This window comes from Carcharodon carcharias, chromosome 16 (assembly GCF_017639515.1).
Source record: "Carcharodon carcharias isolate sCarCar2 chromosome 16, sCarCar2.pri, whole genome shotgun sequence".
In the NCBI taxonomy this organism is placed as follows: domain Eukaryota; kingdom Metazoa; phylum Chordata; class Chondrichthyes; order Lamniformes; family Lamnidae; genus Carcharodon; species Carcharodon carcharias.
The window spans coordinates 94293440-94315079 of record NC_054482.1 but is presented as its reverse complement, the minus strand read 5'-3'; the positions used below and the strand labels follow the sequence as shown (position 1 = coordinate 94315079).

Genomic DNA, 21640 nt, shown 5'->3' with positions numbered 1-21640 from the left:
CAGAACCAAAAGCCTGGAACAAAGACACTGAGGTGCACTGGAAAGCTCCCAAAACACCGGCTGTGAATCAAGACCCTATACACCTGGGGTGGTGAGATTGAAACTCAATGGAAGCAACTGTTGCTTAAAGAAATCAGAACCACTTGAGTAAGTACTTTAAGAGACTGAAAGAATTTACCTGCATGGTAGCAGGAAATGAAATCTCCACATTTATGAGGCTGCAACATATGAATATAAAGCAGAAAAGAGACTCGTTCCAGAGAAGGCTGTAACAGTGATTAACATCAGGAGAACAGTGTTTGAAGATTTTGTATTCTCTACAGATTCCACTGGAAAAGGTCAAAAGCATTTGGAAGTTCGTCAAACTCTGAGCGAGGTCTACAAATCTCATACCTGTATAACAGGTTATACCTGTTGGAAATGCAACTGAGCTGGGGAACTGCAACTCTTTTTACAGTAAGTTTGCACCTAACAGGACTTATCAGGATCTGAATGTAAATTAGGTACTAAGCCTGAACCAGGAAATTAATCTGAAAGTATTCCAAAATTTCAACAAGACCTGAAACATACAATGAGTAAATAATTAAATATTGTGTGAACGAGAGATGTGTAGGGAAACGCCACTGCAGCAAGTCTAAACACAGTGAAGTGCAGCTCCAGTGTTCTCTGATTTGATATCGTGCTGATATTCTGTGGACAACTTATAAATTCATTGCATTCAGTTCTCAGTCTGCGTGTTAAGAACAATCTGAGGATTTGGAGATTTCCTATTCTGGAGATTAAAATATATAAACGACAACATTAATGAAAGAAGCACAACAGAGGTAAAGAAATAAGGAAGTGTGTTTCTAAATACAGGACAATCTCAGACTCCTGAAATGTTGGAATCATTTATGTGACCCTATAGTGAAGGAACATCCTCAAATCCGATCTAAAAATATTTGGGAACATGTCGAACTGTGATTCTGAGATGTTGAAGAATTCCTGGTGATGCTGAGTTAAAGATTATACATATGGCGCTAAAGTATGTGTCAAAATTGTGATTTAAAATATCTATAGAAAATTGAAGTGAATAACTTACTTTCGTGTGGCGTGATCTTCCCACAGAATTCCTGACATCTTTGCCTACGATCACCCCAACAGGCATGACAATCGCTTAATAAGCCTCCCGATCTGTTTGTGAATCTGGTCAGCATTGAAGGTTTGAAGCATAGTTTATTATTTTCCCAGACTTTTGAGATTTACTGTTTGCTAAATCAATATCATATACCTTGGAGGTTGACTGAATATCTTTTCTTTTGGATATTTGTGAACAATTTCTCCAGATGTCTGAGCTTTCTGAATTCACGCCTGGCCGCTTCCCAACAAATCGTTCCCGGATCCAGCAGAGTATCCTGGAGGATCAGATGGAATTATGGTGGTTCCAAGATGTTAAAAGATCCATCCTATGTTATTTTGTGGCATTAATCTTGATCCTAGGAACTGGAGTGGGGGGAATTGTTTTAATATCTACAGTTACTAGTAAATCAGGTGTATGGAGGCTAGGAGTGGGGATTTTCCTGTGCTTATTAACTTTAGTTATACTCTTTAAACATCTGATGACCTCTGCTATCCAGGATATGAACTGTGTAAGGAGTCGGGCTCAGATTGACAGGTTAAGGAGTGGAGGGTTAATTGATTATCTGGTTATTTTATTCACTGGATTCATGATACTAACCAGTGGTTATGTATTGATAATCATAGCAAATGCTGATTCCTATCCTTCACGTAGATTCTGGAATGATATGTTAATCGCAGGAGTGACTCTCACAGTGGCTGGTTTCATTATTCTGCTTTCATTCTTTATCTATGTTATAATCTTCAAACTCTGTCCCCATTTAGCAGCCAGGTCCATGAGTAGAAGGGTCCCAAGTGTTTATATCATATCAGAAGGTAATACAGAGGGGACACAAAGGGGATTCTCCAGTACAGCTAACCTGATATAAAATGAGCACTGAATGTCTCCATCAGTGCCATGAGTTGCTCTGAAGTTGAGATGACTGCACAGACTGTACTTGTCTTGCTCCTTTTCAACATTTTAAAGGTGGAATAAAGGTTAAAAATATCTGATTAAATATATGAAAATAGTTTTCAACACTAAAATCAATTTTTGTGATTTATCAATTATAATAAGCTTTTTGTCTTGCACAGGAAAATACCAATGTCAGGGGAAAGAACATATTTATACTGTATGAGAAGAGTATAAGTATGTTGTTTCCCCTGTTATTGGTATTTTCTTGCAAATTGTCCTGATGAGTGCAAGACAAAAAGGTTTGACAAAAAATGTCTCTTTTTGCAGCAGTACTCAAGTTCTGTACTATCAAACAACAATTATAATAACTAGAGCTTAGTTAATAACTATAGGCTCTGCTTATATAAACCTTGGCGTGCACCACTGCACTAAACATTCTGGATACAAAGCAGTTAGTGAGTAAAATGTGAGCAAAGTAAAGAAATAAGGGTTTTTCTGCAATTCATAATAAACCAATTTATGAAGCATGGACAGCTAATTGCAGATTCTTATTATGAAGCAATACTGTAGCTCCCATTTGTGTGAATTCACAGAATAAAAATCAACATGTACAGAAAATTCTATTAAGACATGGTAAAATGAATCTTTAAATACCAGTGAGATTTGGTCTGTGCAGAAGCAGATCAATTTTCTGGACTTATCTTCTGTTTTAAATCCCTTTGACTAACGAGTCAAATGGGGAACGTGAAGATAGAGCTATCTGCCCCTCTATTAGTCCATCAATGCTGACAGTTTAAAACTAAAAAAAGTACTCTTGACTTAGCCAAGTGCTTCACTTTATATATTTTTGAATATTTAAGAGAAGGTGTATGCAAGAGACATGTGCATGCATATACACAGTATGCAAGCAGATCATGTGTGTATGGATAAATGTGTGCTGGTATTCTTTACATGTAAATCTACACAAAGAAGCGTTTAGAATGTGCTAATTCTTGTGTTTACAGTAATCCAAACTAAACATAGACTGACCTCCACTACTTGGTTACAGAAGCCTGTTTACAGTAATACATGGTTTCAGAAGACATCGTGGTGTATTTAGAGATCTTTTTTCCTCAGCGTTTACCTGAATCAAAGCACTAGGTAAAACTCAGCAGGTCTGACAGCATCTGTGGAGAGAAAGACAGAGTTAACATTTCGAGTCCAGATGACTCTTTTTCAGAACTAAAGAGAAGTAGAAATGTGGTGAAATATATACTGTTTAAGAGGGGGAGGGTCGGGCGAAGCTGGATAGAAGGTCAGTGATAGGTGGAGGCAAAGGAGGGATTGCAAAAGATGTCATAAACAAAAGATAGAAGGGGTGTTGATGGTGGTGATACAGGCTAAAGGAGGTGCTAATGGTGACATTAAGAGTAGAGAGAAGGATGAGCAAGTGACAGATGGCCCTATTGGAGGTGAGGTTGGGTAGGGGATGGTGTGGGCGAAAAGATCAAAATAGGGGATAAAACAAAGAATGGAAATAATTTTTTTAAATAATAATAGAAATAGGTGGGGAAAAAATTGTGTATATATAAAAAATTTAAAAATAAATATTTGACAAAGGGGATCAAAAAGGGGTGGGGATGTAGGAGAGAGTTCATGATCTAAAGTTGTTGAACTCAATGTTAAGTCCAGAAGGCTGTAAAGTGCCTAATCGGAAGATGAGGTGCTGTTCCTCCAGTTTGTGTTGGGCTTCACTGGAACATTGCAGCAGGCCAAGGACGGACATGTGAGGAGGCTGCATTAGAGAGACCAAATGCAGACTGGGCGACCGCTTTGCAGAACACCTTCGGTCTGTCCGCAAGCATTACCAGACCTTCCTGTTGCTTGCCATTTCAACACCCCACCCTGCTCTCATGCCCACATGTCTGTCCTTGGCTTGCTGCATTGTTCCAGTGAAGCTCAATGCAAACTGGAGGAACTGCGCCTCATCTTCCGATTAGGCACTTTACAGACTTCTGGACTTAAAAATCATTGAGTTCAACAATTTCAGATCATGAACTCTCTCTTCCATTCTTACCCCTTTTTGATACCCTTTTTCAAATATTTATTTCTTAATTTTTACATATACACAATTTTTTCCTACCTATTTCTATTATTATTTTAAAAAATTATTTCCATTCATTGTTTTATCCCCACCTTTTACTCTGCTTTGATCTTTCTCCCACACCATCCCCTCCCCCCACCCCACCCCCACTAGGGCCATCTGTTACTTGCTCATCCTGCTTTCTACTCTTAATGGCTCCATTAGCACCTCCTTTAGCCAGTATCACCACCATCAACACTCCTTCGACCTTTTGTTTATGACATCTTTTGCAATCTCTCCTTTGCCTCCACTTATCACTGGCCTTCTATCCAGTTTCACCTGTCCCACCCCCTTTAATCAGTATATATTTCACTACATTTTTACTTCTCCTTAGTTTTGAAGAAGAGTCATCTGGACTCAAAATGTTAACTCTGTCTTTCTCTCCACAGATGCTGTCAGACCTGCTGAGTTTTTCCAACAATTTTTGTTTGTGTTTCAGATTTCCAGCATCCGCAGTATTTTGCTTTTATCAAAGTGCTAGATCATTTGTTTCTGAGGCTCCAAACTTCTTAGTAATGACAGATATGCCAGTGTCTCCAGACTTCATGTTCCATTTACTAATATGTCCCTTTTAAAAAACCTTGGGCACTAAGTGATTCCAAATGCTATTCTTCCATCGCTGGGGTGAGTGCATTTTGTTTTAAAAACTTTTTTGGCACATTTATATTTTAATGCAAACATCAGCTTAAATATCTTATAGGATTTGTCTTAGACTAGTGATCCCACCAAAATGTAAATTCCAATATATCATGTGTTTGTTCCACAGTTTGCATATTGATAGATTTGTTAACATATTTTGTGAGTTTGCTGGCACTTGGGAAATTTTGTTGTGTATTTTAATGCGCCTACATATAAATAATGTTTGTTTTACTAGACAATGTGTATAATATAGTTCACAGCATGTGGCAGTATTGTGTAACTCAACAAAGCTGCAATATATTTTAATCCTTAGTAACTATTTGTTTTCCACTACCCATGCAGTATGCCAGGAGATTTAAACACAACTATTGCACGTCATGATTTTCAGTTTAAGATAACAACACCAACTGTTAAAAAACTCTCTGATGGTACAGAGGCAGTGGTAGCATTGAAAAGGATAGAGCCTGATGTCAAATACATACACACACATATTGTGCAGTCTCTCAAATATAAATTTATTGCAATAAATTAACCAGCTTTGATGTTATGACTTTGATGGTAGAGTGAAATAATGTTGAAAAATCCCAATACAATAATGGTTATTTAAATATTCAGGATATTTTTATTTCCATTAGGCTCTGGGTCTTGATGCAGGTACTGACGACTGAATAATGTTTATCACATTGTCTTGTCACTGAAAGGCTTGGACACACGCCTCTCTTCTTACTGTCATGATCATGTGACTTGTATTAAAAACTGCCTTTGTCTATTTCCACAACAATAGATAAAGCTGAAACATTAGGGTCTTAACAAGTCTAACTGCACCAGTGTCCTGAATCCTCACAGAGGATACTCCTATACAATGAATCAACCATTGTTAATGAGGAATCTAAAAGCACACTGATAATATTATGGTCTAGTTGCTAACCCAAAGAAAGAACCTACACTTAATTGAAGGGATTTGTTCTATTAAAGTAGTAGAACTTCAGTACACAGAACTTATGGGTCACAGAGTTTACAGCTGGAATTGGACTCCTACTTTGATTTATAAGAGGAAGTAATAATTTCAAAATAACCATGGCAACATGCATAATTAAGAGGACTTCCTCTATGCATTTGTGAACTGGAATTTAACAAATCATTTTGCAAAGCTGAATTTAGCAGCTTGCTTCAACAAAAAGCAGATCAACATGATTACCATAGTAGTTTGGGCTGTTAATTAGTAAACCAAAGGGAATCACGCAGAATATCAAGTATTTTACAATACTGTGATGAAATGGTTCAATTTCAATATTTAAGTGGCTAGCCAGCGTCTCTGTTCACTCAATGGAGGTAAATTAAGATAGACATTTAGGTGCCTCGTGTTCCCACAGCAAAAGGGAAGCATATCAATCAAGGTGGTGCCTCTTATTAATGATCCAAAGGTCCAAACCTCCAATCATAGGGATAGGCAGATGACAGGGAGAGTTGTCTCTCACATTCTTGTACACCAAGTGAACTGTGAGGTTAACAGACAGCGACAGATATGCTGCTCACATCTCTAAAAGGTCTGTCCTAGCTTAAGGATGTGCCTATACCTAAGGATTCACTAAAATTGTATCTCAGTTATTCATAATCCAAGGTCCATAAGAATTAACTGATCTCACTCTGAAAAATATTTTAATCATGTAACGTATGTAAAATACAATAGTTTGTTGGTTTGAAACCAAGACTCATCTCAACTGAAGGCTCTTCAGTCTGCTTGGAGGTCAGCTTCAAAAAAATACCGACCCTAAATATAGGCCTTCCATAAGTAATTAAACTGAGAGTGCATGGAACATGTACTGATCAGAAGCTAATTTATACCATTATAATATAACTTATTATATTTAATATCAATTGCATATGCAAATATTGTGGTAAGATATGAAGGATTGTTCCTTGTTTCTTGCAGAGAAATTTTGAATTTGCATTGACATTGTTTGATTGCTAAGCCCGAGCACTAAATTGTTTAAACATTTTTATAAGTTGCCAAAGTGAGATGGAGGCAGTCCTTCCCATGCCCCTAGTTCATACAGGCACCATTCACTGTCTCACATTCACATCAGCACTCTTCAACAACAATAACAACACTTTATATTTCTATTGCACCTTTAATATAGTAACGCAACCCAGGGTGCTTCATGAGAGTGTTATAAGACAAAAAATGATGCTGAACCATAGAAGAGAATGTTAGGTCAGATAACCAAAAGCTTTGTCAAAGAGGTAGATTTTAAGGAGCATTTTAAAGGAAGAAAGCGGGTATAGAGGTGGAGAGGTGCTTGGAGAGAATTCCGGATCTTGGGGCCTAGGCAACTGAAGGCTCGACCACCAATGGCGCAGTGATTAAAATTGGGAACGCTCAAGAGGCCAGAATTAGATGAGCACAGATATCTCAGAAGGTTGTGGTCTCAAGGAGATTGCAGAGATAGGGGAGGGGTGAGGCAATGGAGGGATTTGAAAACAAGGTTGAGAATGTTAAAATCAAGGGGCAGGATTTTGCCCTTGATGGGGGTGCTCGGTGGGGTCGGTCGGAAAGCCAACCATAGCCCACGATCAGCTCCACAATGTGATTTCATGTGAGAGGGCCAATTAAGGCCCGCCTTGAGTGGATTGCGAGCGGCAGCGCTCAGCGGGCAGGAGGAAGGAGAGCGGGCCTGGTGTGCAGCTCGCGTATGCGCGAGAAAGATCGCTTCAATCTCCCTGAGGCACGGAGCTGCCTCAGAGAGATTGATGCGCTTTTTAAAAAAAATTAATAAAGACAGTAAAAATGTAATAAATCATGTCCCCTCATCTGTCACAAGTGACACATGGGACGTGTTTTTAATTGCAAACTAAAGTTTTTATTTAATGTTTATTAGCTTTAGGAAACCTCATCCCGCCCGTGGACCTAAAAAATGTAAAGGCCGCTTGGCCTTTTCACCTGCCCGTCAACAGTTAGGTTGGATGGGCAGCGTAAATTTCAAGTCATTGAGGTTGTTAATGGCCTTACTAGGGCTTTTAATTATTGGCGGGCGTGTGCCTGCATGCCGAGCATAATATTCTGGCCAATGTGTTGCTTGACCGGATATCAATGTCGGTCAGCAAGCACAGGGGTGATAAGTGAATGGGATTTGCTGTGAGTTAAAAAACACAGGCAGTAAAGTTTTGGATGACCTCAAGCTTAGGGAGGGTAGAATGTAGGAGACCAGCTGGGTGTGCATCAAAATAGTCAAGTTCAGAGGTAACAAACACATGAATGAGGGTTTCAGCAGCAGAGAACACTCTTCCTCTATCTATCCTTCCCTAGCTCATTTTTCACTTCTTCAGCCCTGCTCTGTCCCTCAGTTTATATTGGTACTTATTCCTTCTTCCAGCTCACAAAGGCAAATTTTACCTCTTCCTGTTCATGGATCAGGTGCCCTCACCCACAACATACAACAGAGTTAAAGTCCCACAGAGCAACTGTCTCAGGGAGGAGTGGGGGAAGTGGTGCTGATTTTCATCCACAGAACATAATCGAGCGGATATTGAGGGTGGAATCATACCATATTTGCACTAAGTGCAGTAATGGGTGTGAAAAATGACATTTTATCCGCAGGCCGCAATGGATGCTTTTTACACCATATCGTCCCCTTCCTGCCTCCTTAATTATGCAGCCACAGGAAACACACCGTCTCGCTGGCAGGTGGCCTCTGATTTATCTGCCACGTCATTACCTCGTCGCTTTTTCATGCCGAGTGCCATATTTAAGCTGCAGCCACATGCACTGTTCTCTATCCTTGCAGCCCAGAACTGCTCCAGTGAAGACGTGTCCCCAAAAGCAAAGAAGAATGCAGCCCTCGGATTCAGTGAAACATCTCTTGGATGCCTTCTGGACACTGTGGAGGCCCGCCGTGATGTCCAATACCCGTGTTCTGGCTGCAACAGGTCCAACAATCTCACCACTCTGGCTTGGGAGGCGGTGGCAGTGGTGGTCAGTGCCAATGCTGCACAGAAGAGGCTGGCCATACATTGCAGAAAGAGGATGAAGGATTTCATCTGTGTTGCCAGGGTATGTCAACCATCTCATCAATCTCAGCTCACCTACTCAGAAGCCCATCACACATTCACTAGCATCTCACTCATAGCCAGCTCAACGGACATCACTACTCACTCTCACACACAACTCCATCTGGCATCATCTGCTCTGCAGACTGACTCCTCAGCCCTCATCATCTTGAGGCCACTTGCATAGATCAACATATTCCCTCACACACACACCCTGGGATACCCACTCTTCCCCAGTACAGCCCTCGCCCTGCAGCCTCTTCCCTTGCCTGAGGCCACTTCCCCACCTTCCCCAAGCAAGCCTTAGCCCTGCAGCCATTGAAAAGCCACCCCCGCCTTACAGCTGGTCTGGTAGGTAGAGACCTGCCCGTGAGCCCCCTTAAAAACGATGTGGTGCTGCCTGTGAAGCCTGGCGCTGATGACCGTGAGTGCTGCCAGAAGCAAGGTGGGCAAACAAACCTCGAAGTCCTGAGCAAAGTGCAGCTCGCCAGGTGCACATTGCTTATGTACAGTTGTGAAACACATTGGTGTGCAATCACGCTGACATGTCCGGGTGATCCAGGTGATTCTGGTGAGCATAGCTTATAATTAGATGCTAAAGTATTGAAATTAAGTTCCTGATGTGCAGCGGTGGGAAACATGGGCTTCATTGAGGGGTGGACTGGATCGTCGCAAAGTGGTTTCATGACAGGGTAAACCGATTTTTGGGACCGGACAATTATGCCCTAAGTCTGAAACAATGACTGTTGCTATAAAACACAGACGATTGACATGTTTGATGATAGAAACATGAATGCATGGAGGCAAGTAATAACCAAGGTAACCAAGAGTTGGCCACTTGGAGTGAGTAGGAAGTGTCTGAGAGAGTAGTCACAAGTGGGTTAGCCAAGCTGAAAGTGGGAGTACATTTACAGTGTGGAGTGGCCAGAAGAAATGTGAAGTAAGGATAGAGATAGTGTCCCAGGCAGCAAAAGCAGCCATAAAGCCAATACATAGTTGAGATATAAATAAGCAAAATTGAAGGTAGAACGGTTGTTATAGGGAGCATAAAGTGGACTGGTAGTTGAATGAAACTCAAATTGCATAATTGTGACCATCAATGAATTGTTTACATCTCAATTCCAGTTAACTCTAATTAAATATAATAAGCCTCTCAGGGCCTTCCTAAATAAAATTACCAAGTGGTTCTTGTACCTGACTGGGGCCAAATGCCATTCAGAGCCCTTCTTGACATTGTTGCAAATTTTGGGCCTGTCCTCCCGAGTTCAGTGTCTCTGATCTCTCCCTTAACTGGATTCTGCATCCCCTATGATCTAGAGTTTATCTTTACTGCCCAATATCTAGTCATGTGATAACATGAGCAAGTTCTATAACAATAAAGGCCCATATTATATGAACTGGATGCTGCAATCTCACTCAATATAATTGGATGCATTTCTTCAAACTTCTGAGAGACGCAACTGATGAAAATGTTGGTGATAAGGATCAAAAAGAAAGTAATCAATAAATGTATTTACATTACAGATTACATGCCCCTAGATAGTAATAAATCTTGAATTTTAACTTACTCCATCATGCTTCTCATAAGATTAAAAATAACAAATCAAGTTGCACTAGCCCTGTTAGTGGGTTCAAACATTTACTGATCAGCATTTTTACTGAATCCAACTCATTGTATCATAAACATAGGGGAATCTGTTGTCCCACTAACCAACTTTCCACAACTGGCCCCACATTATGTCAGGAAGTTGGCAGTTTGATCTGACTCCTCTTAGTGTTGTCCAGTGATGCCAATAATCAAATCAACTACCACCATCCCAGGAGTAGGTTTCTGCAAGAGGGAGAAAGGAATAGAGATGTATGGATAGGGTTAGATGAAGAGAGTTGGGGGGAGGCTCATGTGGAGCATAAGCACTGACACAAGCCTGTTGAATGGCCTGTTTCTGTAATGTGCTATGTACAGTACAGTATAGATTCATACTGTACATATTCTGTGTAATGTAGTAAAATGTCCTAAGACTTTTTACAGGAACGCTCACAAATAAAATTTGATGCTGAGTCACTTAAGTCGGTGTTGGAGAGGTTGGCCAAAAACTTGGTTAAAGTGGAACATTTGATGGAGTGTCTTAAAGGAGGAGAGAGAGAGCAGAGAGACAAGGGCATATACATAGTCTATCCCTGAGTACTACTTGCTGTACTCAATTGGTCTGGGATTAATATGGATTGAAATCTTGCCTTGTTAATTTTGGGGCTGCCATGCGCTTAGGCAGCGATTTTTTTGTTGTTGTTGTATAATAAACTGCCCGCATTTACCTCCAACTCAAGCTACTATTTAATTATCAAATTAACATGGCCTCCTTCAAGTGCTAATCTGATATGATCCCATTTAATTATTAATCTAATTTGGTGTTGTTCTGGAACTGAGTATTGCTGTGAGGTTGCTATGTTACATAAAGAAACCAGTAAATGTTATACACTGGCTTCAGCTGTGGCATGTAATTTGAGAAATGTCAAAACATTTTATTGCTTCATACTCTTTTCAGCACATACCCATTTGATGCTGATTAGCAACACTTAGATTGTCCAAAGGTTAAAGCAATTTATCTATTATGATGCTCATGATTACAAATGTTGCTCAATTTTACATTTTTTGGTGGGGTGTGGTAAGTCAAGCCAAAAATGCATGGTCCATTGACTCCTGTCCTTTATACACATTGAATAAAGTGTGTTGCAGCCAATTAACGGTCGTCCAGTGGGAAGTTGGCCAATTATACAAGAACCTTGCTTCCCAACCACAAACCCTTCCCCTTGCTCCCTTCCAAGCTAATAGTTAGTATCAGGGCCCATTTCTCATGCCTGTTTTTAAAGACCACAGCATATTAGCTCTTGTGACTTGAGTTAACGTAATAAATAATATAGGGTTGAACTTATGTTGCAGTTACATTCACACTGTAATATGAGTAACACTTTATTGTGAGGCTTCAGAGAATCAGCACCGCAGGCCAGAACATCATGCGACAGAGGGTTAAAACCATTTTCACGGCTAGAATTGTGAAGTCCCACTGTTCTCAGAATCAGCCTTGATTAATCAGTTTGAAGGTGCAGAAAAGGTTTTTCTTTTGAATGTCATTAAAGGTCATACAAAAGCTGCCACCTTCTCCAGCAGAATCTGCTGATGCATTTAATCATGGTCCGAGTGACAGGCCTTGTCTGCCACCCTTGTGCCACCTTGCCATAGCTGCGTAAAAGACTTCCAAACTGCTTTTTAGATCCAATGCCCAAAAAGCCCAGCGAGCAACGTAAAATTGTGAATGGCTGGACTGTTAACAAGCTTAATAGCTTATTAATTAGTTTTTAAAAAGACAATAGATGGGCTGCCAATTCCAGCACCCACTCAACTTCGTATCGTCGGAGATTGGTGTGATGACGTCAGGTTGACCGTCGGATTTTACTACGCAGGGGGTGGGCAGCACGCCCAATTTCCAATCATAAAATTTACCACTTTGTTTCTGCTTCTACTGGTGTGCTTGATTTAAATAGATTTAGTTTTTAGTATATTTACAGTTGAAAAACTCCAGGATAACTTTAGTCCTTTCCCATTGACAGTACATCTCGTTTTGGAGCTGCTGTGGGATCCCCATTGTAAGTGGTTCATCCCTCTTGGCAGTTTTAATCTGTGTATCCCTCTGGCTAATTAAGTATGTTACAAATGGTACACAGTTAAGCTGTTGTGGGTTTGTGAGGTCCATTGAATATGGCTTCTTTGGAGAAATTCAAATAAAAATAGACTTTCAGCCAAGATGCTGAACACTGTTGTTTTCATGCAGCCCGAACTAGATAATTATACCTGTGCTCCTCTGATCTTCTGGGACACAGAGATTTCAACAACGATGTAATCAGATCATTAGCATGGTCCCCAAGGATCTGTTGCCTCATTTGGTCCCATGTTCAAGGAGCTTCGATGATAACCAAATGTCTTGGGACAACGATGCTAGAATTGAGCTGGGAAAGTTGGCAGCCATAATGACAAAAACCATTGCCTTACTAACAACCTGAAACAACAGCACCTCGAATACTTTGCGAGTTGTGCTCTCCTTATTTAAGGAAGAATGTAAATGCATTGGAGGTAGTTCAAAGGAGGTTCACTAGATCAATACCCGGAATGAGTGGATTGTCTTATGAGGAAAGGTTGGACAGACTGGGCTTGTTTCCACTTGAGTTTAAAAGAGTGAGGGGTGATTTGACTGAAGTACACAAGATCCTGAATAGCCATGATAGTTGGACGTGGAAAGTATGTTTTCTCTTGTGGGTGAGTCCAGAACTAGGGGGCACTGTTTCAAAATTAGGGTTGCCCTTTTAGGACAGAGATGAGGAGAAATCTTTTCTCTCAGAAGGTTGTGCGACTTTGAAACTCTCTGCCTCAGAAGGTGGTGGAGACGGGGTCATTGAATATTTTTAAGGCAGAGGCAGATAGGTTTTTATTAGGCAAGGAAATCAAAGGTTATTGGGGTTAGATGGGAATGTGGAAATCGAAACACAAGATCAGCCATGATCTTATTGAATGATGGGGTAGGCTCAAGGGGCCAAATGGCCTACTCTTGTTCCTATTTCTTATGTTCTTATATGTTATTATGTTCACTTAGCATGATCAATGAATCATGTGTCTTCTAACTGATGCAGGGCTGAAAACAATGCCTTAGGTCCTGGTTTTGTTGTGTGCTTAGTCCACCATTAACATTAGGGTATAGAAACTTTGCTAATAGCAACCTGTGACTGTGGAGATTTTATGATATGTTTACTGCTTCTCTTCTCAACAAAAGTATATCCAACACACCCTCCTAAACCATAAATTGGTGAATGCTGCAACATTCTGGAACTCCTCAACAGTAACTGAAAGTGACTGATAGCATGGAATTGAATTACTGAAGTTACCTTTGATGGGGCTGTAGCATTCAATCGACAATGGAATTTCAACCTATCTTTATTGTAAGACAGATGTCATTTCACCATTTCTGATTTGTCAAAAGTACTTCAGCTACTGCTGTTGAGTGCCAGCCGGGTGGTTGGTGTAGGGTACTCAGTTTGTATGTGTCTCAACAACAGTATTCTCATTCTTTCCCAGCAGCCTTCTTTTCCTCCCTCAAAACTATCTGTTATCCACATATGATGAAGCCTTCCACTTACATATCTGAACATGCAAAAGTAGCAATCGCCTGAGTGTCTTTGGCAGTAGTTTTTAGCCTACTCCAAAGTTGACATAAATGACATTGCTTTCGGGTGGTGGCTTTCTTCATCATTTCAGTCATAATTGTTGAAATCTCTGTGCCCCAAAACACTAGAAGAGAACACACGTAATTAGCTAGTTCAGACAGCATGAAGTCAATGGAAGAACTTTCAGTGACTTGGATGAAACACTTTCCTCTAGTTTGAGTTGCTCTGAAGTTGCTGAGCTCTATGCACCTTACAAACTCACAAATGCTTTATTGTGTACCTCATATATCACACTACACTATGCCGCAGGGAACACTCATTGGTATTTTAAAAAGCCTTCTGGAAAGCTTTCATGAAGCGTTCAGAAAAACTTAGTTGCTGCACACTTTAGATTGCTGTCAGCAAGAATAGACTACAATCAACGATAAATATAATTACACCATATTGTGTGGGTGATCAAGACAGTAGGCGCATTGAAAAGATTCAGCGGTGAGCAAAAAAACTACAGCTAGGTCTTAAGCAAGTGTGAAGAATAGTTAAGAGAGATAAATCTGAACATTATTAGACGAAGCAGTTGATCATGTAACCAAGGCTTTCTTTTTTGCAAATTGTGAATATTTTTGGAAGGTTCAATGTGAAGAAATTTCTCATATATAACCAAAAGGGAACTAGAGGATGTGAATATATTAGGAGATTTGGAGGAAAATTCAACAAAGAACTAATACTGTTAATGGATGATCAATGCAAACTCAGCTGAAGGGTTCAAAGTGTTTCACATTATTTCTAGGCTTGATGCATTAGCATACAAAAGCACAGAGATAACTGCTGCCAATATTAATAATTGAACACTTAACACATTCATATCATATTCTTCCATCTGCTATCTTAAGGAAAGGCAATATATTCTGAATGGCATGATTTTAAAGAGGTGCAAGACCAGAAAGAAGCAAACAAAATGCTATGAAAAGGTCAATTTTCTGTTAGGCGGTAAGAATAAAAATAGAATCTGGAAACTCTTAGGGAAGTGATGTATGTGCGAGCTAAAATGGACTGAATTGTAAAAAGTGGTGAGAATAGCTCAGCCATGCAAAAGAGCTGAGAGTTTGTATCAGGGCCCAGATCATGAATCGGGTGTTGTTGGATGGTTGGCTGAAAAACACTTACGGAAATCTGTACCATCAAGACCGACGTGACCCAAGTGAGAGAGGATTGGGAGATGTGTGCCATGTCCATGCTAACCATATCCGGAGGCCTCAGGTGTAATACACCTGCCAGTGAATGCAACTTGAGGGCTGGATCGACTGAGTTAGAAAGATTGTGAGATTACTCATGGTGTCACAATTATGTGGGGGGTGATGTAGATGCTTGTGGTTTTCTAAGACATTTCTTTGTTGTATCAACTATTTAAAGTGAAATTAACTTTTTATTTGAAGCACCATTTGCCTGTTAATTCATGTTTAATTTACATTGGTTCTGATTCATGTTGAAGTAAAAATTACACAAAGTGAAATCTTGATAATTCCTTTATTTAGGGTGGTTGGGGGAGGGGTGGCATTGGGCATTGGTGGTCATTCAGCAAATTTGGTTATTTTGATTTACAGTCTCCTTGTGAGGATCGTAACAAGGTTAAAGGGAGATTTAAGTAACCAGATGACATGGTGTTGAGATAATTGGCAAAAGAACCAGAGGGGAGATAAGGAGAATTATTTTTACTCAATGAGTTGTGAGGATCTGGAATGTCCAAAAGGATGGTGATAGCAGATTCAATCATAACTTTTAAAAGGGAACTGGATAAATACTTAAAGGGGAAAAATTTGCAGGGCTATGGAGAAAGAGCAGGGGAATGGAACTAATGGGATAGCTCTTTCAAAGAGCCGACCTAGGCACAATGGACCAAAGGCCTCCTTCTGTGCATTATGATTCTATGATTCAATCGACAACTATTGCGAACAGCAACCTGATGATTACTGGGGTAAAGAATGGACATGTTTTTGTGTTCCATGTTCAGGCCAGGAAATGACTTATATTAGCAACATTAATTTGTGCACATTGCTCAACCATCATGGCACGTGGCCTAGCATTCAATCTAACACAACAGTGATACCCAAAGAACGCCATTATTTATTATACAAGAGAACATGTACCTGTGGAGAGTTGGTACTAGTTGACCATCTAGTTCCACAGAGCAGCCTTTTGTTGCAACACTGCCACCGACATCTCCAGCTGCACAGTTACTACAGAAAGGGTCTGTTTGCTGCACTTAGGCCAGTGGTCAGATACAAATTATAATATTTAAACCAAGTGAAGCTCATGGCAGTGAGGAAACAAAGAACAAGTGTGTGATCTGATTAGGAGCCTGGCCAATGCTGTTAATGTTTTATTTGATTTAGGAAGAAACACTAGGCTGTTATGTGGTACATTATGTTTCTTTGTTACTGTTAAACATTTGTATTTCGTCCTTAAAATGTTCCATCTGAGATTAGATTGCCATTTTATATAGTTGCTGTTGGAATCAAACCCATTTGAAATGGCAGCCTATTTCATTTTATATCCTTGTAGTTCTGTGATCTTCAAACGAAGTATTTTAGAAGGTTCGACCTGTTTCCTGAAGTTCCGCCTTAAGTCGAAATTCCAGGTGAAAGGTTGAAGTACGCCGTGAAAAGTGAAACTGGGCCACAGACTCACCAAGGAAGTTTCAGGTGGGAAAGCTCGCCCAGTGACGACCCAGAGCTGAGGCCGACCTGGATACAGTGAACATAAAGCAGAGCCTGACAGAGACACGGTCTTAAAATAACAGAAACAGAAGCTTCCTGACAGCCGAGGTGGGCGGAGTCAGAAGCTGATCACGGATTTACCTGAACCAAGAAAACAGCACGAACTGCCACAAGGTCCTGGAAAAATCCACTGAATTGCACGACGAGAAGCAACGATGCATTTACTCTACCCTCCCAGATGGTGACACCTTTTTTCTGGCGAAAGCAACAGTTCCCCCACAATAAAGGCTAGACCGATGACTACCTGTTTCGAGACGAGAGTAATTGATCCGATTGAGACCTGGAAATTAAACACCTTCACCCCTGAGAAGCTGGAAGTGATCAGGGGAATATGATAGAAAGTACATCCAGTCCAGAATGTACATGATTGGAGCAGAACAAGCCAGAAGGAGCTTGCAGACTTTGCACTGACAATTGATTCTGCTAATAAACTGCAAATGCCCTTTGGATCCGGAGTGAGTGCATTAAAACCCATCCGTGCCGGTTCTGTGCAAATTCCATACCTGATCTTTTTGCTTCAAAACAGCGTTGCACCTATAACAGCTGTTTAATAGTTAAATCCATATTAGACATTAACGCTCTCCTAAGACATGCACCCAGTGTTAAATGTCGACGCCACCTCCACCAAGTTATTTGTGATCGACATAGTGTTAAGACTTGATTAAAAACAAAAAAAACACTGCGGATGCTGGAAATCCAGAACAAAAACTGAATTACCTGGAAAAACTCAGCAGGTCTGGCAGCATCGGCGGAGAAGAAAAGAGTTGACGTTTCGAGTCCTCATGACCCTTCAACAGAACTTGTTAAGACTTGAGCTGGATTGAACTCGAAAGGCAGCACTGAACTGCAGAAGGCACGAGCAGCAGCTTCGATCAGAAGCCTGTGAGTCTCATTTCGTGCACAGTGTTTTCTCCTGGGAAACTTCCAGGCTCAGTAAATGAGCGTGCAGCTTTCGCGAGCATCAGTCTGAGATGGGAAATAAACAACGGCACTGTTGAAAGAAGGAAGACCGAGATAAAGAAATAAGGAAGTGTGCCCGCAAGACACTGGCTGATCTTACAGGATAGCCTCAGACCTGTGAACCATTGGAACCATGTTCTGTGTGACTGTACGGTAAACTGCGGCAGCTTTTCAGCGTACCCTCGGCTCCCCAAAAACAACAAAATAATAGTTGGACATGTGTCCAGGACTGTTTTATTCCGCGACACTAAGGAACTCTTGGGGAGGTTGAATGAGAAAGATTGTGCTGAAATCATAATATGTTATGGCTGGGATTTAGAATATCTACCAGCGAAGAGCTTACTTTAGCGTAAAGTATTTAATTCCTGAGATTGCTGCCCGGGTAAACCTACAATTTGGAAAGTCTCTTAATCTCATGCTTGCACGTCTTTGTGAATCTAGGCAGCACTGACGATTTCTGTCACAGAAACCCATTTTCCAGGACCATCTGAGATGTATTGCTTGCTTATTTAATACCTTATTGAGCCAAGCCTCGAAAATATATATTTTTTTTCCTTTTGGCTATTTGCGGACATTTTTTCTCTCCCAAATGCCTGAGCTTTCTGAGATCATGTCTGGCCGTTTCCCAGCAAATCCTTCCCGAATCCAGCACAGTATCCTGGAGGATCAGGTGGAATTGTGGTGGTTCCAAGATTTTAAAAGATCCATCCTGTGCTATTCTGTGGCTGTGATCTTGATTCTAGGAACTGGGTTGGGAGGAATTGTTTTATTATCCACAGCTACTGGTAAATCGAGTGAATGGAGGCTGGGAGTAGGGACTGTCCTGTGCCTTTTAGCCCTAGCTATCCTTTTAAAACAGCTGCTGAGCTCTGCTATCCAGGATATGAACTGCATGAGGAACCGGACCCAGATTGACAAATTGAGGAGTGGGGGGTTGATTGATTATCTGATTATTTTAGTCGCTGGGTTGATAACACTAGTCTCTGGTTATGTATTGATAATGCTGGCAAATTCTGACCCTTATCCTGTTAGATCCTGGAGTGACATGTTAATTGCAGGTGTTGCTATCACTTTAGCTGGCTCCATTGTCCTCCTCTCATTCCTGGTCTACAGTTTAACTTGCAAATTCTGTCCCCTTATAGTGGCCAGCTCCCCGAACAGAAGGGTCCCAAGTGTTTATGTCATATCAACGGGCAATACAGAGGCGAGGCCAAGGGAACTCTCCTCCAGTACTGCCAACCTGATATAAAATGGGCACTGACCAATTCCACCAGGAGCTTCTCTGAAGTTGAGATGGCTGCACAAATTGGGCATGTTCAGCTCATGCTTTGAATGGTGAAAACAGAAACACTTACAGGTTAACTGCATTAAATAGCCTTTAACAATACCAATTAATGCGACTTGATATAAATTGTGATTCATTTGAGTCTAATTAGTAACTCTGAGATTTGTAAATCTTAACTTATAGCAATGAACTGTAGCTGGAGAGGTGAATTTTGAAGTTTCTGCATAACATGTGAACCGAGTTGTGAAAGTTTTGATATTCGCTGATGTAAATATTATAACTCAAAGATGGATGGGTCATTGATTTCAAATTACTGTTACCTCACTAGCTGTCATGAGTTGCACTCACACATTTTGAAAAGTTCTTTTGATCCAGGGCTTTACAGGATGAATCAAAACTAATGGAAAATATAAGCGCACTTTCTATGACTGAGTAGAGTTTAGCTGCTTATAATAAATGCAATTGTTAAATATTTAGGAGTGGAATGAGTACATCTCTTCAAGTATCTCCCACATCTCTGTTATCTAAACTGCCTAATCTGGTATAACTACACTCATTTAATGATCCTGTACCTATTACAGTATTTACTGGTTTGATGAAGGAGGGTGTTTTTGTTTATTTATTATTTGCTGTACTGGTCAATGTGTTTTTGGAGTGTTATGCTCTTCTGCATTTTTGTTAACATGCTGCTGAGTTACTATATTACTCATTTTTTGTTAACCTATTACTTAGAGAATAATATAGTTTATTGTTCTATTTAATGTTTTGCTGAGGGTGTTATACATTCCACATTTTCATTAACATGTTGGTGACATGTTTTTGTTAGTGTCACTAGGGTGCCCTAGTACACAGTATATTTGCTGGTGTGATGGCATGTGTGTTATATCAGAGTCATTACGGCACATCAAGACCATGTGGAACAATCCAATCAGTCTCATTCCACTGCTCTTATCCCTATCATGAATTTATATCCCCCCGTAATTACTAGGAATATCCTGCAGCCTTTCTTGAATAAGGGTGTCACATTTGCCACTCTTCAATCCTCTGGCATCTCCTCTCTTATCTAAGGAAGATTGAAAAATTATGGCAAGTCCTTCCACTATTTCCACCCCAACTTTCTTTAGCAATCTACAGTGTAAGCCAACCAGACCAGGTGAATTATCTACTCTAGGCAATGCCAGCCTTTCAAGTACACCCTTCCTACCAATTTTCACGCCATCCATGATGTCCACCATCTCTGCGTCTATAAATATTTTGTCAGTATCCTCTTCCTTGATAAACACCAATATAAAGTACTCAGAAGCTGTTCTAGCCTTGCCCTGTGCCTCTAAGCATATATCACTCTCTTTGTCCCTAATGGGACTCACCTCACCTATTACTATTTACATTCCAGTAGAAAATTTTTTGGCTCCCTGTTACATTAACTGCCATTCTATTCTCATATTCTCTTTTTGCCAGTCTCGTTTTCCTCCTTACTTTCCCTCTCAATCTATTGTATTTGGCCTGGTTCCCATTTGAAGAATTCACCTGATACGCCTCATACAACCTCTTTTTTTTTTTGCTTCATCATATTCTCTATCTCCCTTGTCATCCAGGGAGCCCTGGCTTTGGTTTCCTTGTCTTTCACCCTTGCTGGAATGTACCTAACCTATACCTGACACATCTCCTCCTTAAAGTTCATCCATTGTTCAATTGCAGTTTTTCTTGCCAACCGTTGATTCCATTTTACCCTGGCTCGATCCCCTCTCATCTCATTGAAACCAACCCTTTTCCAATTTTGAAGTTCTACTTTAGATTGTTCCTTGCTCTTTTCCATTGCTAGTTATAACTTGTGATATGACTGCTCCTAAGTAATGCTGGGACTTTGCCCTTGTCAGGCCGGCTCGGTGGACAGGGGTGGGCGGGAGCGGTCAAGAAGCCGACCGCCATCTGCAATCGGGGCCTGACCGTGATTTCACACTGGCGGGCCAATTAAGGCCCACCCAGCATGAAGGGCGCACTGCAGTGCTCAGCACTGCCGGTGTTGGGGTGGGGGTGGGGGAAGGAGGGCGAGTGGGGGACTTTGCAGATGCAACACAGGAAAAGCTCCCTGAGGCTCAGAGCTGCCTCAAGGAGATGAAGATTTTAAAAATTAAAGACAAAGAACTTTAAAATGTTACAAAACATGTCCCCTCATGTGACTCTGGAATTGCAAGCAACAGGTCTCAACTACCTAGCCTTGATCTAATAATCTCCATTCCCTTTTTTAGAATCTAGTTACTACTTTGTTTAAACCACAAATTTTAATTAATGCCTGAACAGTATTAACACAGGTCCAATTAATTCACTTGCTGTTGTACTTAGCAGAGGCGATGGTGTAGACCCACAGCAATGTGGTTGACTCTTAAATACCCGCGGAACAAGGGCAGTTAGGGATGGGCAATAAATGCTGGCCTAGCCAGTGACGCCCACATCCCATGAATGAATAAAAAAAACTTACCCCTGTTGAAATTTTTAATTTCCCAGCTCTTAGTTTAAATGAATGCCCAAATTTAGAGAGCAAAAAGTTGAAATACTCACTAAATACTCACTTGCCTGGTTTCCTTGGACAC

The 21640-nt window shown here is 40.7% G+C and overlaps 1 protein-coding gene across 13 annotated transcripts; it reads left to right on the top strand.

Moving 5' to 3' along the window:
- Positions 1-19635, top strand: LOC121289302 (transmembrane protein 125). 13 transcript variants are annotated; one of them, XM_041208615.1, is made up of 5 exons: positions 1-147; positions 324-456; positions 1108-1201; positions 8558-8823; positions 16590-19635. In XM_041208615.1, the coding sequence occupies exon 5, from the start codon at positions 18354-18356 to the stop codon at positions 19011-19013; it is 660 nt and encodes a 219-aa protein (XP_041064549.1). In that variant the 5' UTR covers positions 1-147; positions 324-456; positions 1108-1201; positions 8558-8823; positions 16590-18353; the 3' UTR covers positions 19014-19635. The 13 variants fall into 13 exon arrangements, 12 of the variants coding, with proteins under 12 accessions (XP_041064549.1, XP_041064548.1, XP_041064546.1 ...); XR_005945533.1 differs by lacking the exons at positions 8558-8823; positions 16590-19635 and adding an exon at positions 3016-3201; XM_041208614.1 differs by lacking the exon at positions 8558-8823.
- The last annotated feature ends 2005 nt before the right edge of the window (positions 19636-21640 follow it).

Coding starts and splice junctions, on each gene's coding strand:
- LOC121289302 (XM_041208614.1), top strand. CDS start 18,354: ATGCCTGAGCTTTCTGAGATCATGTCTGGCCGTTTCCCAGCAAATCCT.